General features: G+C 30.4%; 1 protein-coding gene across 9 annotated transcripts in view; it reads left to right on the top strand.

Annotated features, from left to right (window-relative positions):
* LOC143047997 (uncharacterized) overlaps positions 1-13623 on the top strand; it is a 184530-nt gene that overhangs the window by 130121 nt on the left and 40786 nt on the right. For 8 of the 9 annotated variants that reach the window (XM_076221399.1, XM_076221400.1, XM_076221402.1 and 5 more), the window contains one exon: positions 10459-10569. In XM_076221399.1, coding sequence (XP_076077514.1) covers positions 10459-10569 — 111 coding nt within the window. Of the gene's footprint in view, positions 1-1191; positions 1234-10458; positions 10570-13623 lie in introns of those variants that run through there. The other variant, XM_076221407.1, reaches the window with a different exon arrangement.

Below are 13623 nucleotides of genomic sequence, written 5' to 3'. Positions count from 1 at the left end.
TCAGTGTTTTTACATATATATAGTCAATCTTATAAAAGTACAAACACAAATTTTAACAAAGTACCGATGCACTATCATCTTTCATACATTTTTTTTAAATGGTTAATGTATTCCTGCATCAAGCAGCGATTTCTAATATTTTGAGGGTAATTGCCGAAAAATTAATGGTGCCCTATGTCACTTTGACAATTTAACGGAAAAATGGTTTAGGTCAAATCCATTACACCATAATTTTAGTATCCATTTAAAATTTAGTTTTATGGTTGTGAATTTTAAAAAGTAGGACCTATTTTTAAAATTCATTGAAATTTTTATATGTCGCGGAAGAAACTGTGACCAAATGGTACATTTTTTATTGTCAGTTTAGATTTTGAGGTACATATGGGTTAAATATCATTTAAATTATCCCTATATAACCTTAGGAGGTCTTCTTTGCTATAATATTGATAGCCACAGCAGAATTATATATAATATATTTATTGACACAGTATAAAATATAGCGGTTATGAATTGATCACTTTCGACTGACTATTTAAATCATCAATAAATAAAACTTTACCGTTATTCACAATTCTTGAGCTTGAGAACCTGCCCTTTTATTATACATGTGTGTTTGCGTAACTTTCTCTCTTTACTTTGACCGTGTTTAAATTGCCTGGAATATATATGTATATCTAAAACAAGTACCCCGGTACTCACGCATACATGTCTACAGATATAGAAGGATATTGCAATGTCTTGATATAAGTAAGCCGTAATAAGTGTGAAAAAATTAAACCTAAAATGAAGACTTTGTTTACTTCTAATCACCCAACAGATTACTTATGGTACTTACAGAAAGGATATTTTATAAACAAATATACCTGACAGTGTTAATTCTTAATTAGGTGTGAAAATAAAAAGTGACGTTGATTTTTGATATTGAAGCATGTACATAAGTATTTGACAGTGTTTGGATATATGTGGACAGCAAACAGTGAAAAAGATACAAGTCTTAATTAGGTGTTAAAACAAACAGTAAATATAAGTAGATGTTGAAGAAACAGTGGTAATGTGACTTGATGAGACACGACAACACATCAGATTGGCGAAAGTTTTTAAATGTCTCAGTTACAAGTATTGTTTAAATGTTTATAACGGGTAGTAAACTATAAACATAGATATCAAGAAAAAAATGGATGTATGTTCTGGTGTAGAGACTAAATAATGGGGCATGCTATACAGAAAGTTACAGTAAGTTCTAGAAATCTTTTCTGTGTTTTCTGTAGCTAATAGATAAAACTTTTATAATTTTGATATATTGATATGCTTCATTTGGGGATAAAATTTGAAAAGAAGGATCATATTTTCAAAAGAAGTATATTTTTTTATAAGAACATGCAAGCATCATATAGATCTATGCAAGATTAGAATTATGCACATTTTTTTTAAATGACATAATCATTTTGTAAAAATCTTTTCTTTTTTTTATAAGGATTTGAATGAAGATTATTTATTGTGACCTGTAAGGATAAGGTTTGGTTTGGGTTATTTGTCCAACTGTATTTTTTATTTTTTAAGTTTCCTGTATATGTGACTTATATAATGTTTTCAGAAACCACTGATTTAAAATTGGTGATATAATTAATTTTATCTTGCTTAATAATTTATTGTGCAACACTCTCAGTATAAACCAAACAATCATTCATGAATCACAAAAGTTTTTGAAATTGGACTATTTCTTAATCAAATGAATAAAGTACTCATTAAAAGTAAAGCAATTGAAATTCACCTTTTTAAGTAGAAAATAGACAGATCAGAAATGTACCTGTACTCATTTATATCATGATGCACTCTTTATCAATTTATATATATGACAAAATCTGCAAAATCTGAACATTTTGTATTATATTTTGCCTGAAGAGTGACACCGATAAAATAACTTAATCAGTGTGACATCAAATTTTCAATGTTATAATGTGGTACTAATGTCCCTGTACTGAATGCTCTCGACATGCATTATTATATAACGTTACAATCTAAATAGGTATCAACAATTGTATTTGATATGAATAACAAAGAATGATTAGATTTGGTTTATTTATAGCCTATGAAGGATATTTATGTCTGAACAATTGTGTTTTATAACTCGAAATCAAGTACACATCTTTTTAAAAAAAATACCTGTCAGAGGTGTGACAATTGAGGGAGGTGAAAATGCAGGATCGTTTTAAATCTTCCTACGCAGAATTTTTTCCATAATTAACAAACTCAGATTTTAAATCTAAGACCCTTATACATCAGAAAAAATATTGGACGAAAAAAGTTTCTTCATTAAAACAATGATGGCTTATTATTATAGAATTAAATGATAAACATTAGGAAGTTATCTCCCTTTAAACAATTTAAAGGAAGATAGTAATTCTGTTGACCTTAAAGGACCCAGAAGAAAACCAGGACCATGGTGGATCCAGGATGGACAGGTCACAGAAGGCCCCAAAATAATCACATGTTTCTCATGATTTATGTGATCTTTACGTATAAAATCATCCTACAAAATGTTCATCTTTCTCTGCTCATGATCAGCAGTTTCTATTATGTTTTCTGGAATTTTGTTACCCCCTCCCTCCACCTGTTGAAAATCCTGGATCTACCCTGGTTGAAGGATAAAGTGTTGCATTTAAGTCTGATGAAATAAGTTGGCAAACTATACCTTTTCAAAGTACATTTTTTGAAAGCTTTAAAGTCCTATATAATTCAGTTTACTTATATAATAGATAGGGAGGGGTGGACTAAATGTCAAATTCCTCTCTGGTATTTGTTATTTCTCATACACCTTATTTAATCAAGTTCAGAAATGATGGCAGGTTAAAAAAAGAAAATCGGTTAAACAGTTCAAGCAATAGAAGTGAGACATTTTTGTTCAACTCTTTAAATGAATTAATAAATAACATTTTAAATCGATTTTAATAAAATTGACACCTTTATTTTAGGATTTACACAAATAACTGTATATACCTGTAAATTGTCAATTAACGGCCAACATGTACAATTGATTGACTCAATTTAGGTGTAATTTGTTTCAGTTTATATTGATTAAAAACTGGTAATATTTGTATAACTGAAGTAACAGACATTAGTTTGTCTTAGTCAAATTTTATTTGGTATAATGACTTTTATTAAATTTTAACATATTGAGCACTTCTTTAGAAACAACACCTCCTTACCAGATGGCAAATATCATAAAATTATGGTCTCACTGACACTGGCAATCAACGTCTAACCATTTCCTTTTTTATATAGATATATATATATATACAGCAATACTAAAATAGAAGTCTCAGTGTCATCTGTAGACGCTTTTTAAAGAATCTTTTATTTTTAGGAAGATGGGTTCATTAGAAAGTTCCGGGAATTAACAATGCATTCATCTGTACTTATAAATCCCCCTTATTTTATCTATCAACTATCAAAACCATATAATTTTCATGTTCATGATGTTAAGAATCTTAGGAACACCAGAATATGAGAATCATAGACTAAAAATAAATTCAATGTTCTCATGTTATATGATCAATTCATGAACAATATTTTCCGTAGAACCAATGACTGCAAATATTGAACAATATTATGCATATTTAACCTATATTAGAAGGTGTCTTTGATATAAGTTTATTGGTTATGGTATTTTAGGGATGTAACTAGACAAAAAGACCATTTATAAAACACCTGTGGAATTTGTCTCCATTCATAACAAGTCTGATATATCAATCGTTTTGCTTGATGAATAAAAGTTTTTTTGTACTATTAATTTTGAAAAGTGTTCGTCTTGCATGTAAACTGTACAATTAATAAATTTGGTTAACAGCTTTAATTGGTCTTAGTAATTTATGCAAATTTTTGTAAATTTATGCCAAAGTCGTTAAATGTGTGATGTTATTCAAGAAACGGTTGTGGAGGTCTTTGATAATGGTTTCATTTATTGCCAAGTTTTTTTTATGAAAGAAAAGGGATATAGAAAAAAGTGTTTTAATATGAAATAAATCAAATCAAAGGAATACTTCAACATTTCATCATTGATGTGAGAACTGATTTGTATGCATGTGCAGTACGTGTAACTAAGGATTCCTTATGCATAAACATTGCTGCACTATTAGAGAACCTTCACAAGTGTTTAGCAGTTCGTCTGATTGGACACTTTTTCTCAATGATGACTATAGTACTGTTGTTTTTGAGATTGGTCCTGCATGTTAATGTTAGATATCAGGAGTATTTAGCATCATATGAATGTTAACTTTGAATGGGCATTGTAACTTTCTTGAATTCTTATTACTGACAGGACACCAACTTTTTTTCATGTGACTTATTTTGCAATGTTTGCTGCATTTTAACTCAGACATATACAATATTTCATTGGATTTTTTTTACGGAAGTTATGATTTCATGTAAGTGGGATATGTATTTTATCAATTAGCATAAGAAAGTCATTTAAGTGGCATGTTTTTATTGTGAAAAAAGCATTTGAATGGACATTAGAATGTTCTTCATATCGAATTCCATTTAAAATTTCATTTTGGTTATTGCCAGGCCTTTGTTGAAGATTTGCAATGCACCAAATACAGAAAGTTGATCCCACACCGAAAATGTGTAAATTGATGATTAGTTTGGTAAGATTTAAAGAAAAACTAAGTTATCTGTGAAGTGTATGCATTGATCAATTGCTAGCTGCTTTGATGTCCAATCCAAATTTTATTTTATAAGACGTACAATTTGATAATCATCAGGAAAAACTTACAAGCTTATAAATGCATTGAAATTTTAAATGGTTTGAATATTTGTTCTGAAAGTATTAAAAACAGTTATGTATAAGACAACAGAGGATGAAAAGAATTTAAAACGGTGTCAAATCTATGACTGCATACTCATGGCCATGGATATTGGACAATAAATTGTAGAAATGTTATATTTTATCTTCTTAAAAGATTAGTTGCAAAAAACTAGATCAAATTCAAACAATTTTCGAGATAAAAAATATAAACATTAGATTATTATGCTACTACTTTTCAAAACAAAATTTTGGACTGCTTTCAACTAAGGACACCTGTAATTTTGCTTATCTAATTGTTACCTGTTAACTTTAAAATCTCATTATATGTACGTAAAGATAGACTAACAAACTCTTCCTTTTATCTCTGGCCAGGTTTCAAAGGTATATAAATTTTAAGTAAATATTTGATAATTTTATTACCATATCTATATCTATAACTGATGTCAATTTCTGTCAATATTTCTATTACCTACTCATTATTATAATTATAATTGTAGACACATTAATTGCACTTTCTGCATTTTGAAGTGCAACTTTAAATTCAAGTAATAAATCCATTTTAATTAACTTCATTAATAAATGTCTAGTCACAAATTTGCAATTATGATTATGGTCCTCATGTTTTTATAATATAACAACCCACCTTAACTCAGGTATTTCCGTATTAAGCAGCATTAATTTTACAACTCTATATTTTTTAGTTTCATGAAGTTTGGATTTTATGTGAAAATTTATTCCATGTTTTGACGAGAAGCTCCTATTTTCAAGATTTCCTGCTGGACTCAATCATTTGGCTCATATGATCTACCAATAATTTACTTTTAACATGTGTTGCGAACATGACTTTAATATTGATAAGCACTTTTATGGCAATTAAGTGAAAGTTCCAATAAAATTTACTTTAAAAAAAAAAATATGATTTATGATAATGATCATTATAATTATAAGTAGAATTAGAAGTAAGATTTATATATTTAAAATCAGCCTTCCCACTCAAGAAAAGGATATTTCAAAATCTAACTGTACGTTAATACTAAATCTTGGAATATATAAATGAAATAAAAAAATAAGCCTATGTTGGCTAGGTTTCACAAATGTAAGAAATAGGCACATGTAATGGTATTGCAGACTTTGTATTTAAGGTACTTGTAAGGTACACAAAACCTTCTGTTAGTATGTTAAGTCATGATTCCGAAAACTTTGATGGTGCATTTGAAGTACACAGACTTCTTATTCTGGTACATGTACTTATTAATATGTGAAGTTATGAGTCCACAGCTGTCAGAACTATGTTAACATGCATATGATGAACTTTATACAATTAAAAAAAAATGCCATTTTTTGTCAAGCCTGCAATTTCTATTGCAGAAAGTAGTAATGATGATGGAAGTTTTTTACGACCTTCATTGGCTATACAGCCCCTTGCATGGTCAGTAATTAGTAAAGATAGTGACATGAACACATATGTGATAGCTGATCACTACACATGTGTCACTAGACATGTAATAACCAACCACTAATAGATTCAAGAACACACTACAGACAAATTATGGCTAATGGTCAGTTTGATGGGAAATTTAGTGACAATTTTATGACATGTCGAACATTTATATGTTATTAATTACAATAAGGTTCAGATTATTGACATAATTATGACAGAATACACAAGTCAAACTCATTCATGTGACAGTTTTACAAGTTTTACCAGAATTATTATACCAAATCTGCAACTAACAACCCCAAATAGAATCTTAATGGAAGCCTTTTTGACTACTATAGGGGTGTTAAATGACCTTGATCAAGGTGGGACATGGTTGGTCATCTGTTTTTATTGAATATGTTCTATTTTAACTTCCATTATTTTATGTCTCACAGTGATAAAGTTACAAAAAATTTTAAATTTCAAAAAAAAAAAAAAGCTTTTTGGTCTGTTTTAAAATAAGTGCTAATGGATTATGTATGTTCAAAATCCAACTTTTTGATTTAGAGTTGTCTTTCCTGTTCTTAACCGAAATACAAAAGAAACATTAAGATTATGAGAAATTATGTTTGTGGTTTATGGCATGTTATGGCAAAATGACAAAATACTCCTGATTCTGAATGAATGACCACTTTTTGACAACCAACCCAGATGGCAGGTAATGTTACCTGTCACAGAAGTAGGTCATCAATTTTACGATTATTTAGGATGGGTATTGGGTCACATCTTTATGACATTTAAAATCAGATAGTTTGAATAATTGTGGTCATGAAAGATAAGCATTAAATTTGTTAATATACATCTTCAAATTTCACAATCCTGAAAGAAAATAAGGGATAAAAGGTAAAGTAGAAAAGGTAGAATAGAAGATGGATTGTCAAGTGGTTTCTGTTTATTTCTAAAGAAAAAGTTTTTATGGTGAATAAGCTAACATGTGGTATCTTTCATTCTTACTCGCTTAATAATAATATTCACATTGGAAAAAATTGACAATGGGGATTGGATACAATTATAATTAACGTTCAACAGATATTCATTTCATATGACTATAGAATATAGAATAAAGTCCGACTATTCCCTCAACCTAACTTAGCAAGGCTGAGTAGATTGTGAAAGTTTGTGGCAACATTTACGATCTTTAGCAACTGATTCCCAGAGGCAGATTTAGGGGGGTGACCCAGGGGACCCTGGCCCCCTTTTTGGGGAAAATTTTGTTTGCTTATATTGGAAATCACTGAATCATGACCGGCGCGGGCCCCCACTTATGAAAAATTCTGGATCCGCCACTGATTCCAAACTGAGACTTATCTATAACACACAGTTTCTATATCAACAGATAAAGTACTTTGAAAAGTAAACCTCATTTACGGCAAGCATTTTTATACAAAATTTGCATTTCATTAATAATATTTTATTGCCTCTGTAATAAGAATATTATAGAGCTAAGTGGTTTTTCTAATCCAGTATTTTTCTATGACGTACAACTCATCTTATTATAAAGTTCACTGACAAGTCCATGGAACAGTTGGCATTAGAACGTTCACGTCCTATTTATGAATAAAGATTATATAAGTTTGTCTATAGATTTAACACAAGTGCTTTGACATATTAATCTTTGTCTTAATGAGTTTTGTAAAAGCCTTTAAAGTACAGTCAATATTAGGATGTCTCTTTCAGTATCTCAACAATCATAAAATACTCTTACAATTTAGTTCAGAAATGTTTTATGCTGAAATGCACACCCACTTTGTAAATACTTTTTGTACTCATGATAATTGCTTAATTCATGCTATCTTAGTGCAAGATTCAATTATATACAAGTCACTGTTTATTTAGAACTGGGATATACAGTTGATACCTTTATATAGAGAGAACAACTCTCTAGAAGTCTTCTGTTGTCTGTAAACATTCATGTACTAATTTGCCACTGGATTTTAAGCAAACAGTCTTTATCTTAATTAATTTTGTCAATTTTCATATCAATCACATTCAGTGATTGCAGCCACTAAAAGATCTCAGCTGCCTATAAAAGATCATTTCAAAGATAAAAAGTCTTAATGTGTCTTTAAATTGACCTTGAAATTCATATAAGTAAGCGTTTTTAGCCTTTCATTGGTGCATTAAAATAAGGAGCTCACAGTTCTCATGGTACTGTATTGGTCATTGAGACAGCAATCAGCCAACGGAATTTATTGCAAGATCTGAAAGAAAACGTTCAAATTTAACTTGATGAGCTCTTACAGTAACCCATGCCATATAGTTAACTCTTAAACTAACAGGGAGGCCTGTAAACAAAAGAAAAAGAAAAAAAAGAATAAACATCCAGTACAATTAAGATCAATCAATAATTGGGTTTAAAAGTTCATTCTGGGGTACATTTTCAACAAGATTGCTAGCTGGACTTCTTAACAGTAAATCATGGATAACTTTAAATTTTACAGTCCTAGGACATCTATCAATAGTCCTCAATATATATACTTTGCCAATATTTTTCATGACGTCAATAGTTCTATCATATCAGACTTATAGAAATCGTAAAACATGTAATCTTATTATCCTGTCTATCTACCAACCATTAACGGACAATAGACATAGGTACTTCGTATCAGCCTTGATTATCCTCTTATATTTGATGAAAGAAAAATCGGTTAAGAATCTTCATTGATGAGCCCGTTAATGTTGATATATAGAATGATTCGTCCCTAGCTACAAGAAAACTGACCTGACGTTTATGGTTATATTGCAAAAGAGAGAAAAAAGAATTCTCAGTAATTGTTGCATAACATTTAATTCTGTTTAATCGAGAAAGAGTTTTGCACTTTAATGTTGTGCATAACAAAAATGTCATTGGAATTTTTGCCACTGGTTGATATTTTTAGTTTGTGGACTTTAGTTAAGAACAAGGTTTTGCATTGTACAAAGCAATTATTTCTTGACTTTGGAAAATATGTTTATATATAGCATTTATATTCAAGTGTGTAAATCCTTGCATGTAGAACAAAGTCCATAGAATTGTATTATGTTCCTAGCCTGGGAAACTCATATTAAACTTTCACAGGGAGGAGGAAACCTTCTTGAATTGAGCCCATGTAACTTCCAAATATAATGTAATGTTTAATCAAACTTTATCGAAAGATCGTAATCTTAAAAGGTTAATAAAGAGAGAGATGATTTGAACATTGGAATTAAATAAACTGTATTGTTCTAACCTTTGTTGACAGTACTTTTCTTGATATATTGAGGGCCACTTAATAAAAACATGGTTTTTGTGTTTAATCTGTTTAAATATTTTCTCACGAACTTATCAAGACTATGTCAAGGATGGTTTATAGGTGTCTAAAAAAAGACACCTACCATTATATACATTTGTTATACAAAATCCATTTACGAGTTTGTAAAAAAAGATACTTTCATAGTAAAGTTACAATAGTTTTTAAATTAGAAAAATTCCTTGATTAAATTATTTTAACATATCTTATAGTAAAAAATACAGGTGAAATTAGAGTTTGATTCACCAAGATTGTCACGCCATACCAATCCTAAGACATATCTTTACACGTTCACTCATCCCATACATCACTCTTCAATATAGGAGGTAAGAAATTTGTAAACAAATTACAAAAATTAATCACAATTTACCTGGTAAGTCCAGCATTATTTGTTGACATTTTAACCTGTCCTATTTTGATTAGATAAAAAAACATTTTATCAGATAGATTTTCCCGGAACTAAGGGATGTAATTGTTGACCAACAGTAACTTCATGGTTGTTTTTTATACTTGTATCCCAGAGCCTAATTGAACATTCCTGTAGGCATGTTTAATTGTAAAAGAAAAGTTTGTTTAGGGTACATTAGAGCAGAGTAATAGAGTTGGTGATAAGAATTTGACACAGGACAGAGTCTGGTTCGGTACTTACTTTTAAGTACTGTTAAACTTTTCCATATTGAGACTAAATTCTTTGAAAGACGAAAGTGACTCGTAGTGAATTTTGAAGTAAGCTGTGTTTTTTTTTTTTATACAGATGCATTTGCTTTCTGGATTATAATAGAGTCAAAATATATCAGCATATAGAAAATACATGTATTCATTTTCCGAAGAGTGTTTGCTGTAAAACTGTTTGCTAGTGACAAAAAACAGTCTTTATATGTTTGTGTTTTGTATCGTTGCAGGTTCAGAGGATACCTGAGTATGACAAGTACTTAAACGATCTTCTCGATGAAACAGATCCAAACCATCAGGACTATGAGGAACTCAGCCGAGCTACCTCAAGAGTCCAAAATGTAAGTTTTATTCACTAACATGTATATTTTTATCAACCAAAATGATTGAACAATGTTTTGGATATTCAAAGATTTGTTTGCAGGCATCACTTCAGAGACATTGATTGTAGAAATGCATATCTGATACAGTATTATTGGTTCCATGAGTGGTATTTTTTTATTCAATTAATATTCTGACATTAATTTTGATTGTATAGTAAACTGAAAATCCCTTTTATTTGGACTTCGCTTCTAAAAACTCCTCATTTCAAACACATATGATATTGTATACTGTAATGTTAAATAATTGTCTTTTATGCATTGAATTTTTAAAAAATAAATTGTGTCGCCAATTTGGTTTATAAGCCAGACATGATGAAACCTTTTTTAATCCACCCCTTGGGTTAGACCAGGATGTTTTATTGGAGTTGACTCAGTACAACAGTCCTTATTGTTTTGATCCTCTTTATAATTTTATTATTATGTCTCCAAAGCTATCTCCTGATAATTATATTATGCAAATGAGCCATTATATATTTTTCAATTAACATTCTTTTTCTCTATCATACAATACTGTCTTTCATACTGGGTACCCTATATATTTAATATACAAAAGTAAAAGATATTTAGTAAAGTTTTGTGTAATACAAGTCGGTTTCTTTGTTATAAGTTCTCATTTTACCAATTTGGGGAAAATTTACCACACAGCTGTTATAGCCTGTTATATTTCTATTTACTATATAAGAAATCTATTAAAGACATTCAAGTAGGGTCATTATGACCATAAATAGTCAGAAGTTTATTCATTTCCTCACGGAACAATCAGATATTTTTTGTAAATTGATTTTTGTACACAAGAAACCTTTGTTCATTATGACCTAATATGCTTTACAGTGATTCAGTTTATAGGCACCACGGTTGCTGGTCGGGTAGTTAGTACCTCTGATATTTCCTCTCTGTTTATTATGACCTAATATGCTTTACAGTGACTCAGTTAAGGCACCACGGTTGCTGGTCGGGGTAGTTAGTAAATCTGATATTTCCTCTCTGTTTATTATGACCTAATATGCTTTACAGTGACTCAGTTAAGGCACCACGGTTGCTGGTCGGGGTAGTACCTCTGATATTTCCTCTCTGTTTATTATGACCTGATATGCTTTACAGTGACTCAGTTAAGGCACCACGGTTGCTGGTCGGGGTAGTTAGTAAATCTGATATTTCCTCTCTGTTTATTATGACCTAATATGCTTTACAGTGACTCAGTTAAGGCACCACGGTTGCTGGTCGGGGTAGTACCTCTGATATTTCCTCTCTGTTTATTATGACCTAATATGCTTTACAGTGACTCAGTTAAGACACCACGGTTGCTGGTCGGGGTAGTACCTCTGATATTTCCTCTCTGTTTATTATGACCTAATATGCTCTACAGTGATTCAGTTTTTATGCATCATGGTTGCTGGTCTGGGTATTCCTGTTACCTTTGATTCATCTTAACAAATTGCTTTTAGGGGCAGATCCAGCCATTTAAAAAAGGGAGGTTCCCAACCCAGGATTAAGGTGGATTCCATCAATATTTCCCTGTTCAAATGCATTTATCGCCCCAAAAAGGGGGTTCCAACCCCTGGAACGCTCCCTGGAACTGCCACTGACTTGAATCTATAGAAACACCCCATTGTTACACAGGCTTGGAATCTGATAGATGTGGCCTATTTTAGACTATTTATTCATTTTGAATAACAAACTCTATTTACATGCATATGTCTTATAGCTTACAGAAATTTTTTAAATATTCCCTTATATTTCTTTAAATCTATTCAATTTTAAGATAACAATTTATCTTGAATTTTAACTTTTACCGAATATTTCTGTAATCATCAATCCCATAATGAAAATCTTGATATGATGAAATGGACAGCTCATCTGGAAGACACGTTTAAAATTTTCACGTTTTTTATTTTTCGGTCTTGTTTGTCACACTTCAAGTTTACTGCACTTCTATCCTCAGTCATTGGTCTAAAAAGGAAAGTTCATAAAGATTATGGTCATTTATATCTTCTATTGTATTTACCTAGGGAGACACTAAAAGGGCAAAGCTTTAGTTCATTATAAAACTTTAAAAAAACAAGTCACGTGTAAAATAAAAAGATTATAAGTTGTGTTGTCCTTGATCAGGCTTGTCCCTATTTCATTAATACTCTTGGAACTTTAATCCCTGAAGAAGGAGGTCAATAATTGCGAGAGAAAAACTTAATCCATATTTAAATTCTCATGTTTGAAATATTAGGTCTGTGTTCAGGATATACTCTGGTATCTATGTACACTAAAATGTACCTTTAATGTGTAAACAAATATGCTTATATGACATATCCATATTCAGTCAATTAAATACAAATTAATTAAAGGAAGATATTATTAATATAATAATTTGGCATGCACAATATAATATTCTACATAGTAGGTCATATCAATGAGCTCTCCAAGGGGGTAATATGTATAAAACAATAACGTCGCTGAATCACCGAATTACAATTCTGTAACTATCGGCAAGCATCACTAAAATCGTCCGTGTTGAACATATTCATATGGATGTCATGGTCACATGATTTTGAAAGGCAGGGTATGATATTTATTGATCTATTCATAAAGTATTCATAAAAAATCTCTTTTGGTGTCATGATACACCTTATATTGACTTCAAAACAGATTTTAATGATCTTAAGCTGTAGAATTGTTATAATATAAGTCTTATAAATATAAAGTTTTTTTATGTTGTCGACATGGGGTGGTCTTTTTTTATAATGTCAATGAAATAAGATTGATGACCTTTTCCCCTGATTTATTGAAATATTATCAGAAAGTTTAGCTTATGTAATGGATACTTTAATATAAACTATACACCTACTTACTGCAATTACTAGTGTAAATGGATTATACAAAATAGTAATTTTTAGATGAATCTGAAGTTTTGATTTGTTTATTTTTTATCAACTTTTTTGGTGGGGTCTCCTTGTTTATTGACTAGTACTTAGTCTTCCAACCAAGAATTTTCTGGGAAGGATATCAATTTATAAAACA

The sequence above is a fragment of the Mytilus galloprovincialis genome, chromosome 10, assembly GCF_965363235.1.
Source record: "Mytilus galloprovincialis chromosome 10, xbMytGall1.hap1.1, whole genome shotgun sequence".
In the NCBI taxonomy this organism is placed as follows: Eukaryota; Metazoa; Mollusca; class Bivalvia; order Mytilida; family Mytilidae; genus Mytilus; species Mytilus galloprovincialis.
The sequence above is the reverse complement of the archived record's forward strand: the minus strand, read 5'-3'. Positions and strand labels throughout refer to the sequence as shown.